The sequence below is a fragment of the Centropristis striata genome, chromosome 6 (assembly GCF_030273125.1).
Source record: "Centropristis striata isolate RG_2023a ecotype Rhode Island chromosome 6, C.striata_1.0, whole genome shotgun sequence".
Classification (NCBI taxonomy): Eukaryota; Metazoa; Chordata; class Actinopteri; order Perciformes; family Serranidae; genus Centropristis; species Centropristis striata.
The window spans coordinates 40,956,983-40,969,163 of NC_081522.1; the positions used below are offsets into that span (position 1 = coordinate 40,956,983).

Sequence of the window (12,181 nt, forward strand, 5' to 3'; positions counted from 1 at the left end):
ACAGTAAATCTAAAGGTCTAAAACCAGATCAAACAGTAAATCTAAAGGTCTAAAACCAGATCAAACAGTAAATCTAAAGGTTGTTATTTTTCAGTTCCCGTCGTTCATCCACACCCAGAAGAGAAACCCCCAGACCCACATGAAGGACCCCGACATGTTCTGGGACTTCATGAGCCTGAGGCCGGAGACTCTGCACCAGGTAGCTGCTGCTCTATCACATCATATACAAACATATTACATATATAACATTATATAATAATAATAATAATATAACATTATTTACCCCTTTGGGGACTGTTACAGATATTTTTTTTGTCATTTTTCACTTTTGTTTTGGCAATAATTGTGGCTGTGATGCTGCAAACGGCATGATTTTTGAAGGTTTTCTTTCTTGATATAATTTAAAATTAAATTTTTTCTAATGTGTCTATAATAATACACTGTGTACATTTACTACCCTTTCAGGACCTTAAAGCTGATATGTCCACTTCCAAAAAAATGCTATAAAAACCTTAGATTAATACTTTTTCTACTTTTTTTCTGCATAAACCTCTTAAACAAAACTACAAAACATTCAAAGATTTTGAGGATGTTTAACCCTTTAAATGCCAGTTTGATTGCACCACATCACTGATGTTTTTAATAAAAGAAATACATAAATGTACTTATTTTCCATATAATATACTTTTTGGCTTGAGCATTTATTTTTATTACAGCCTTGGATATGTGAAAGATTGGCAACAAAATAGATTTTGAAGCATTTTTAGTTTTTGTGTAGAACAAAATATTCATCTTAAGTTTTTATTGCGTTTTTTTGAAAGTGGACATTTTCAGCCTTAAGGTCCTGAAAGGGTTAAAAAAAAAAGGGGTTAAATGCCAAAAACTTTTAAACATTGGTAGTTTTTTAAACATTTGGTAGTTTTGAGCAGGGTGGAAGTTGTTTAAGAGGTTTATGCAGAAAAAAATAGGAAAAATATTAATCTGTAAAGTTTTTATGGCATTTTTTAAATGGACATTTTCAGCGTTAAGGTCCTGAAAGGGTAGTGCATTTTAAATCTGACATTACATAAAAAAAAACTAAAAATGCATCAAAATGAATTGTTCTCAATCTTTGACATATCCAAGGCTGTCATAAAAACGAATGCCCCAGCCAAAAATTATTTATTATATGGAAAATAACTACATTTTTTTTCATTTTTTTCTTTGAAAAACAGTGACATTATGTAATCAAACTGGCATTTAAAGGGTTAAAATCCTGAAAATAATATAATATTTGATCGTTTTTATTAGGACTGAAGTTGACTGAAAGATTTAACCCCAAAAAAGTTGAAAAAATGTTTTTATCAGTAATATTTTTATAGTGTTTTTTTTAAGAAGTGGACATGTCTGCCATCTAGTGGCCATAAAGGGGTTTTTACATTTTTAGAACTGACACTACACACAAAAACTAAAAATGCATCAAAATCAATGTTGTTCTTAATCTTTGACATATCCAAGGCTGTGATAAAAAACAATGCCCCAGCCAAAGATGATTTATTATATGGAAAATAACTACATTTTTGTATTTTTTGGTGCAAAGTGGAGATTGAAGTGGACGTTTTCAGGCTTAAGGTCCTGAAAGGGCCATAAATTAAAGTTCTCTTCTCTTATTGGCTGCTGGTTTCAGTGTCTCGTGTCTCTGTCAGGTTTCCTTCGTGTTCTCTGATCGAGGTTTGCCCGACGGCTTCCGCCACATGAACGGCTACGGCTCGCACACCTTCAAGATGGTCAACGCCGCCGGAGAGCCCGTCTACTGCAAGTTCCACTACAAGGTCAGTTTCCCACAGCTTGTCACATTAAAATAAATAACTACAAAATCCTAAAATGAATGTACAAATAGATGGCCACACAATAACCCTCCTCATACCTACTAACTGTCAGAAATCAACGTAAACAACAACTGGTGTCGTAAATATCTACTCTTTATTTTTATTTTTAAAAATATTTACCTTATTTTCTGTTCAAGTTGTTTGACCTTTTCTTGTTATGTAAATAAAAATAAAGTTGTCCTCCAAAAGTGGGGGGGTGGTGGGCCAAAAAAAAAAAAAAAGAAGAAGATTCAACTTTATTAATCCCACAGCGGGGAAATTTCTTTGTTACAGCAAAACAATTGCACACAATAATTTCCCTTTTAGATAAAGATTTTAAAAAAACAATCTAATTGAAAAAGACATTTAACAACATACAACATACTACATACAATTTAGCGCAAATTAAGTGAAGAATGTGCAGAAAAGATGTCGTCTTGATTACTGTTCAGTTGTTGGTCTGCTGCATCCAACAGTCTTATAAACAGATTATAAGTGGCTCAAAGCAAGACTGAAGACTGATTCTAGGAAAAAGAAATTATATGAAATTAAATGAATTAATTCCTTATGTTTAAATGTTTCTTAATGATTGGTGTAGGCCCAAAGCAATTTGTTTTCTCCAATTGCAAAAATGTGTAGCTTATATACAGCATTAAATAAAAGTTTCAACAACTAAAATGTGCATCATAGCTTACTAAAGTCTACCGCCTGGTGCCTAAACTTCTACATTTTGCCAACTTCATGTCATGTTTTGTGTTTCCCTTTCATTTCTAAAACTCCTGAGACATTTATTTGGTGTCTCGCCTCTCATTTGCACTCGGGTCCTCGCTGCATTCTGACAAAATCGTATTAATAAATGCTCATTAGACCCTATTAGTAATATCGGTAGGCTAATTTAGACTTAGTAGGCTGTTTTATCTTCATTGTAAGGTTTGTGGCTCCATTTCAACATTTTTTTCACTTTTTCTGGCCAACAGTGGCTCTTTTGTTAGTAAAGGTTGCTGACCCCTGTTCTAGGTTGTTCTCCAAGAACTCCTGTTGTAGAAATGCATGAACATCTCACCTGGTTATTAAGAGTCAAGGATAATATATTATATAATAATTTAATTTACCGCTCAAATATTCATTCTTATAAGACTCGAGGGGTTAATAGTGGACTGATTTCTCTACCTGAGACTCTTTGAGGTTGTCTTCAGTCTTCCTGGTTGGTGAAATTAGTGTTTTTAAAAGAAGATTAAGAATGTATCTGATGTCAACACCTTAATTATATCATCATTTTATTTCAGTGTGGTACAAGACTGTATACTGCTTTTCTTCTTTTTATATATTTTTATAATGACTTGAGTATGTAATGCCTGTGGTACTCTGTTAAAATGATTGTCTGGACCCAGGAAGACCAGCTGTCGTATAGGCGTCAGCTAGTGGGGATCCTTTTAAATAAACAAATAAATAAACTTATAAATAAAGATGTGTTGTTCCTCAGACGGATCAGGGGATCAAGAACATGCCGGTGGCGGACGGGGAGCGCCTCGCCTCCACCAGCCCAGATTACGCCATCGGGGACCTGTTCAACGCCATCGCCACGGGGAACTTCCCGTCCTGGACCTTCTACATCCAGGTCATGACCTTCGATCAGGCCGAGAGGCACCAGTTCAACCCCTTCGACCTCACCAAGGTAACACGCCACCTTTAGCCTCTTCCTGTTTGTCTTGTCACGCCTCGTCCATTGTCATCTTCAACAACGACGAGCCTTTAATTGGCCAAAATCACCCGTTTCTAATCAAGTCCCTGATTCATGTTTTCTTTAAAACGTCGCTAAAAACACCTTTATCGCAGAGAGAAACTGTAAAAACAGGCATTATCGTTGAGTTTGAACTTTACGACGGTCCTTGAATGCATCAACAGTTATAAAAAGAGACCGAAACTTGTGTTGACTGTCAGAATCTCTTTATTTTACACGTGTCAGTATTATTGTGGAGTTCCTCAGGGTTCAATTCTAGGACCACTTTCAAATTCTGAACTCTCTGAACCCCACGTGTGTTTTCTTTCTTTTTTAAATCATGAAAAATCTGAGTTTATCGTAGAAAAAAACTGTAAAAACAGACATTATTGTCGAGTTTGAACTTTCCGACGGTCCTTGAACGCATCAACAGTTATAAAAGGAGACCAAAACTTGTGTTGAATGTCAGAATCTCTTTATTTTACATGTGTCAGTTATATTGTGGAGTTCCTCAGGGTTCAATGCTAGGACCACTTTCAAATTCGGAACTCTCTGAACCCCACGTGTGTTCTTTAAAAAATCATGAAAAATCAGAGTTTATCGTTGAAAGAAACTGTAAAAACAGACATTATCGTTGAGTTTGAACTTTCCGACGGTCCTTGAACGCATCAACAGTTATAAAAAGAGACCGAAACTTGTGTTGACTGTCAGAATCTCTTTATTTTACATGTGTCAGCATTATTGTGGAGTTCCTCAGGGTTCAATTCTAGGACCACTTTCAAATTCTGAACTCTCTGAACCCCCCACATGTGTTCTTTAAAAAATCATTAAAAAAATCTGAGTTTATCGTAGAAAAAAACTGTAAAAACAGACATTATCGTCGAGTTTGAAGTTTCCGACCGTCCTTCAACGCATCAACAGTTATAAAAAGAGACCGAAACTTGTGTTGAATGTTGATATTTGTGTCAAAATCTCTTTATTCTACATGTGTCAGTTATATTGTGGAGTTCCTCAGGGTTCAACTCTAGGACCACTTTCAAATTCTGAACTCTCCGAACCCCCCACGTGTGTTTTCTTTTTAAAAAAATCATTAAAAATCTGAGTTTATCGTTGAAAGAAAATGTAAAAACAGACATTATCGTCACTTTGAAATTGTTTGTTATAGAAAGTGACTAAAACTTGTGTTAAATGTTTATGTCAGAATCTCTTTATTCTACAGTAACAATATTTATATATAGTAAAATATATATAATTACTGTGCTGAAGTACAACTTTGAGTATTTCCATTTTCTATAACTTTATACTTCTACTCCAGTAGAGTTATAGCTTTAGTTTGAACAGTATTATATATTATATTATATTATATTGCATATTTGTGTTGTCCAGGTGTGGTCCCATAAGCAGTTCCCTCTGATCCCAGTGGGTAAACTGGTTCTGAACAGGAACCCAGTGAACTACTTCTGTGAGGTGGAGCAGATGGCCTTTGACCCCAGCAACATGCCGCCGGGCATCGAGCCCAGTCCAGACAAGATGCTGCAGGTAAACACACCTGGAGAGACTGCTTTTACATCCAGGACGATTGGAAAGTGTTTATATCTTCAGGGTTCATACGGGGCTTGAAATCCTTGAAAATACTTGAATTTTAATGTTGAATTTCAAGGTTTGAAAAGTGCTTTGATTTTGGATAAAGTGCTTGTAAATGCTTGAAATTCTTCCTGTATTTCTCTTACAATCTGACTACAGATAACCACATGTTCAATGGAAAAAACTATGTAAACTGTCTGAAATCTGAAATGAAGCCTGAACTGAACTGAAGGGAGTTTTTCTAGTTCCTAGTGGATGTGAGGGCTCCTGAAGTATTTGTGGGTCTTTCCTCCTAGTTTGGGTCGTGTTTAGTTTTAGCAAAGTGTTTTAACAAACTACTTTTAGTTGTTAAGAGTGTAATAACATTGCTGGTGGTATGGTGAAGTGAAATTAGCCCTTTTAGTATGGAAGTACTCATCTAAAACATGACATTTACCGCTGAAAGGTCCTGGAAAAGCTTGAAAAAGGACTTTGAAAGTCCCTGAAAAGTGCTTGAATTTGACCACTGAAAAAGTGTACAAACCCTGGAAATATAAATGACATTTTATTACAATTTAAAAAAAAAAATACATATCAAGAAATTTTTCTGATTTCCGTCATTCTGTGTTATTCTGTTTGACTTGTTCCCTCTGTTGACTCCGTAGAGCTGCAGGACTGATAGATGAATGTATATTTTATATATTATTATTATTATTATTATTATTATTATTATTATTATTATTATTATTATTGTTGTTGTTGTTGTCTCCAGGGTCGTCTGTTCTCCTACCCCGACACTCACCGTCACCGTCTGGGGGCAAACTACCTCCAGCTGCCCGTCAACTGTCCGTACCGCGCCCGAGTCTCCAACTACCAGAGAGACGGACCCATGTGCATGTCTGACAACCAGGGTACATATCATATATAATATATATAATATATATATAATATAAAAGTTCAGCTTCTATTCATGTCTGATTAGAATGTTGCAGCAGCACAAATACAGTTTTTATGGGCTGAAATATGAGCCTCCAGAAACTGAATTTGAATTATTTATATTTGAATTTGAATTGCTTAACTTGAATAATTGCATTAAAAAACTTGCAGAATTCAATTTTAATTTTCTGCAACAAACATCCGGCTAGTTGAGGCAGAAAATTTAAATTTAATTTTGCGAACTGAATTTGAATTGTGAGAACTGAATTTTTCAGTTCCAAACTAATAAATTAAATTTCAAAATACAATTCAGATTCAGTTTTTCAATGCAAATGATTCAAATTCAGTTTCTGGTGGCTCATATTTCAGCCCAGATACGTAAAGAAGTTTAACAAAATACAAAGAATGAATAAAAAAAGAGGGAAACACAAACTATTATAACGGTGACAGTGAGGTGGTTATTATACTTATTGTCTTCTGTGGTAATTCAGTAAAATATAATATAGTTTTTGATGATGTTAGATATTATTACATATTAACAAAGTTAAGAGTTGTAAGATGTTTTTTTTTGAAAGCACACTATAAAATACAGACAAAACAAACAGTAAATACATAACATTTTATATCTAAAAGACATTAAAATCAAGTTGTATTTATAATGTAATAATAATAATAATAATAATAATATAGTAATATGTATTAAAGGACATTTTCCCTGAAACCAACATTCTGCAGTACTGAATGTTGACCACCAGAGGGCGCTGCTTCATAAAGAGAACTGACTCAATAATAAATAAATATTTAAATAAATAATTCAATCAATAAACGGATTGACGTTTAAATGTAACAAAAATAAATCTAGGCATTAATTATTGATCAAATCTGACTTAAACTGAGCTTTGTTTCTTTTTTTCCCATAATTTTGACTTTTTATCTCAGAATTTAAAATAAAGATGCAAATTCAAATAGAAATAAAAATGTTTTTTTTTTCATTTAATAATTAATGCCTACATTTATTTTTAACATTAATTTTGGTACATTTTAAGGCATGTTGAATCAATTGTTAGAAAAGTTAGAAAAATTCTTGATTTTGAACCTAATCTGGTGTTTATGTTCACTCGTCATTCACAAATAGATAAAAACATAGAATCAGAGTGAATGTGTTTATAAACACTGATCACTGGCTGTAAACTGTATTTATTTTCACATTGTTTATTATATAATTATTATTATTTATTTATTGAGTGTAGAGAAGTTGTGTTAAGGTGCTCTGAATAGTTTTTTTGAGTCTGGACTTATTGATCCTTATTGGAATCATTATAATAAACACTTTCCACTGCAGGATGTAACTGTTCATGTTCCTGTGTGGTGTTTGTCCTGCAGGTGGCGCTCCCAACTATTACCCCAACAGCTTCAGTGCTGCAGAGGTCCAGCCTCACTGTGTCCAGTCAAAGTTCAAGGTTTCTGCTGACGTAGCTCGCTACAACACCGACGACGACGACAACGTCACCCAGGTAACAACACATTACCTGCTGCTGGTTCAGCTACACCAGGGGAGTCAAACGAGGCAATACCAAATTATTATCTTATTATTGTACTATAAAAGCTGACCCGCTGGTATTATACGGCGCATTTACCGCTAATACTACAAATCCCACAATGCCCTGCTGTTGTTTTGGCTCCTCTGTGACAGTCGTCATAGCAACCTCAAGCTAGAGCTGTCTCCCAGCTACTCCTTCCCAAAAATGGTGAGAAGAAAGGCAGAATTTATTATTAACCTGTTGAAAAAGTTTATTTTGATATTTAAATCAGAAGGATGCAAATAGAAAAGAGGCATACGATTTTTATTTATTTTTTATTTAATAAATTAATGACATTGATGTGTTTTTTTATATGAAATTTGATTTGCATGTCTGCACTATTTAGTTATATATTGTATGTTTATAAGCGTTGCTGGTTCCATATTTAATGTTAAAGCAAAACATGTTTGGTAGATATTAAAAGGTTTATTTGTTCAATGTTGGCCCGCCATTTTATTCAAGTTTTAAATTTTGGCCCATTGTGTATTTGAGTTTGACACCCCTGGTTTACAGTAACTAACATCTGGAGAACATGAAGATCATAAACGCTTCATACACCTGTAATAAACGCTTCATACAGCTGTAATAAACGTTGTGTTTTGGTTAAAACTATTCAGATTCTGAGAGATTGTTCTATGAGTCGTGGAGAGTTATTCTCATGTTAAATAAGGTCTCATAAGTTTTGCAGAAATGTTTCATTTATACCATTTGTTGCACAAGTCTGGTGCTAAATGTAACCAACTGAACATTCAGTTCTCACAATTCAATTTCAATTTTCTGTGACGAACATCTGAACAATCAGCAGCTCTGTTTTCTGAGCTCCATTGTTCTGCCTCAACTAGCCGGATGTTTGTCGCAGAAAATTAAAATTGAATTGAGAGAACTGAATGTTTCAGTTCCAAACTAATAAATTAAATTTCAAATTACAATTCAGATTCAGTTTTTCAATGCAATGATTCAAACTGAACCATACAAATTCAAATGATGTGATTCAAATTCAGTTTTTTAATGCAATTATTTAAGTTCAGCAATTCAAATTCAAATATAAATGATTCAGATTCAGTTTCTGGAGGCTGATATTTCCAGAGGTTTCCTCCAACAGCCCGTCTCTAGTCGGGTCACACTTGTTTTGGTTTAAACGATGCTTTCTTTCAGTGTGAACTTCTCTTACAGACCTGTTTTATTTGTATTTGTATTTGTCTTGTGTTTTCCCGCCAGGTGCGAGCGTTCTACTCTCAGGTCCTGAACGAAGGCGAGCGCCAGCGGCTCTGTGAGAACATGGCCGGGGCCCTGAAGGCAGCACAGCTCTTCATCCAGAAACGCATGGTGAGTTCAGGGACCTCAGAGGTTTTTACTTTACAGAGCCACAGTCCTTTAACGGTGTCACACATATTAAAATCAGGTTTATTTTCTGCTCCTTTTTTAAAGCTAATATGTGAGTAAAGCTGCTCTCAGGTCAATAACATGAATTTATTTATGTTCACATTCTATCAACAGGCAGTTTCTATGGAAGCCGGTTAAAAAAAATAAATATGAAAACTTGTCTTTTTTTTTGTTGTTGCCCAAATGAAGTCGAAATAATGAGATAAAAATCTAATAATTTCGACTTTTTATCTCATAATTTTGACTTAATATGGCCAAAGTTTTTATTTTTATAACTGGCAGACTTTTTATCTCATTATAATTTTTTTAATGTCATTTATGACTTCATCTTATCATTTCGATTTTCTGTCATTTCTTTTTCTCATAATTTTAACTTTTTATCTAATAATTTCGACTTAATATGGGCAAAGAAAGTTTTTATTTTTATAACTGGTGGACTTTTTATCTCATGTTTTTTTTATCTCATAACTTTGACTTTTTATCCCATAATTATAACTTTTTATCTCATAATTTTGACTTTTTATATAATAATTTTGACTTTTTATCTCATAATTTTGACTTTTTATCTAATAATTATGATTTTTATCCCATAATCTCAGGTGGAGAACCTGAAGGCGGTCCATCCAGATTATGCTAACCGTGTTCAGACTCTCCTCAACAAATACAACGCCGAGGCTCAGCAGGTAAACAAACAAACAAACAAACATCATCAATCATCTGTTTCTCTCTTCATACTGTAGATTAATACTGAATATTAAAATAATCTCATTCTGTATCTCCGTCTCGTCCTCAGAACTCGTCTGTGCGTGTTTACAGCCGTCCGGGCGTCTCGGCCGTCGCCGCGTCCTCCAAGATGTGAATCCTGCAGCGTCCAGCGGGGGGCGCCCCCCCCCCCGTCTCCATGCCAACGCACTTATTGATCTCTAATCGCTACGATCAGTCACACGGCAGCGTGTTGGGACCGTCGGAGGGAACAAAGAAGAGAAGAAGAGCTGGAATTTACAAGCTCAGAGTCAGAAATTCATGACAAAAATACCACAAAAACTATGATATTAAAATATTAAAGTGGGCAGTTTTACCACAAAACTTTATACTTCATACATGTTGATTTTTGTCAAAAAATTTCAAATTTTTTAAATGGCTAAAAATGCTTAAAATGGGTCAATTATAGTCTGTTGATACGTATGGTAGTAGTTTTTCAAAAAAAAATTGAGGAAAAACACCATATTATGGGATTTCCAAAAATTGGACAAAAACTAAAAAGTCAATTTAAAGGCATGTCGTTATTTGTCAAAAATGGTAACATTTTAAAATGCCTAAAAATGCTTAAAATGGGCAGATTATAGACTATTACTGGATAATAATGACAGAAAAACACCATATTATGAGATATCCAAAGATGACCCTCCAAAATAAAATTAATATAATAGCATGTTGATTTTTGTCAAAATTATTCAAATTTTAAAAAAGGCCTAAAAATACTTAAAATGGGCAGATTATAGAGAAAATTAGCCTCTAAAAAAAGTCAAACTGTAGCATGTTGTTTTTTGTCAAAAATGGTCAAATTTTAAAATGCTTGAAAATGGATCAATTATAATCCGTTGATATAAAATTTGCTTGGATTAAAGTAGCAAATCAACAAAAAAAAGATACATTTACAAGGAAAAAAACTCCATTCTTTGACAATTTCTACATTTGTTTGTGTGCAAAATCTATGACTTCATTATCTCAGAGTTTAATTTCATGTCAGTTCATGAATTTCTGACTTAAATCTGAGGAAATTCAAATTTTTTTGTTGTTAGAATCTGGCTTCCTTTGTTTCCAACGACAACAGCCCAACACGTTGCCGTGGTGACGAGCTTTGACTTTTCATCAATGAGACTGAAATAGTAACTTTGTCTTGTCAGCAGTTTGAGGTTAATTCATCTTTAAATCACTCTCGAGAGTTTTATTATTAAAGATTTAGATCGTATTAAATCAATGAACCTAAACTGCTGTTGAATCTCTGACATGTTATGATTGTTTCTAATAATTCCTCAGGTTTTGTGTTCTACTATCTTATGATCAAAGTATTCAAAAGGTCTTCAAAAACAAAATATAAATATATATATATATGTAATCCTGACATTCACAGCATGAATCTTCTCTTCAGATGGAAAAACACCTTGATTTGTTTGCAGTTTTTGACCCGAATATTGTGACAAACAATGTTTGTTTTTGTTTTTAATCTTACTATCAGTTGTTTGCTTCTTTATATCTTGTTTCTTGTTCCAACTGATGAAGTTTAAAGATGAATTATTTCCACTAGAGCTGAAATAACAGAACAGTGCCTTTATGTTTCCTTAAACACCAGATTAAACCTTCAACTGGAAGAATGAATTACAACATTAGAGTTAATGAACACTGATTAATAGAGGTGAAATGGTTTTCTGGTATTTTAATATTAATGACATCATGTTTGGTCCACAAAGGTCCCGACAGGATGAAAACAATCAATCTAACGTCCAACATGAATCATTCATCTAACCTGCCTTTGTTTGTTTGTTTGTTTGTTTTATAATCAGAATGTAACAGATTGTCTTCTATTAGTGTTTGAGTTGACATGTATATTTAGAGCCGCTATTAATTGATTTGTAATCAAATAAAAGTCTTTCAGCAGCTTTTATTGGTCTCTGTTTCTTGTTTCCACTGTGTTTGATGCATAAAAAATACAAACTTTATCTTAAAGTTTGTAATCAAAAAACAACAGAAACATAGTGTGTCATCTAAAAATGTCAAAAACGTCACATACGTGTTGATTTTTGTCAAAATTTAAAATGCCTAAAAATGTTTCAAATGGGTAGATTTTAGACTGTTGATACGTAAAGTAGTATAGTTTGACCAAAAATAGCAAAAATACACCATATTATGGAATGTCCAAAAATGACCCTCCAAAAAAAGTCATAAATGGTGAAATTTTAAAATGCATAAAAATTCTACAAATAACTTCATTATAGTCTGTTGATACATATTAGAACATAGTTTGTTAATTAATGACAGAAAAACACCAATTATGGGATTTGCAAAAAATTGACCAAAACTAAAAAGTCATACTATAGCATGTTGTTTTTTGTCAAAAATGCAGATATTTTAAAATGCATAAAAATGCCAAA

The 12,181-nt window shown here is 33.6% G+C and overlaps 1 protein-coding gene across 1 annotated transcript in view; it reads left to right on the plus strand.

Moving 5' to 3' along the window:
• The window catches only part of cat (catalase), a 32,997-nt gene extending 21,305 nt beyond the window's left edge, over positions 1 to 11,692 (plus strand). Inside the window, exons 5-13 of the mRNA XM_059334579.1 lie at positions 95 to 199; positions 1,686 to 1,811; positions 3,331 to 3,522; positions 4,954 to 5,106; positions 5,903 to 6,041; positions 7,450 to 7,580; positions 8,865 to 8,972; positions 9,629 to 9,712; positions 9,823 to 11,692. Coding sequence (XP_059190562.1) covers positions 95 to 199; positions 1,686 to 1,811; positions 3,331 to 3,522; positions 4,954 to 5,106; positions 5,903 to 6,041; positions 7,450 to 7,580; positions 8,865 to 8,972; positions 9,629 to 9,712; positions 9,823 to 9,888 — 1,104 coding nt within the window. The 3' untranslated portion in view covers positions 9,889 to 11,692. The remainder of the gene's footprint in view (positions 1 to 94; positions 200 to 1,685; positions 1,812 to 3,330; positions 3,523 to 4,953; positions 5,107 to 5,902; positions 6,042 to 7,449; positions 7,581 to 8,864; positions 8,973 to 9,628; positions 9,713 to 9,822) is intronic.
• The last annotated feature ends 489 nt before the right edge of the window (positions 11,693 to 12,181 follow it).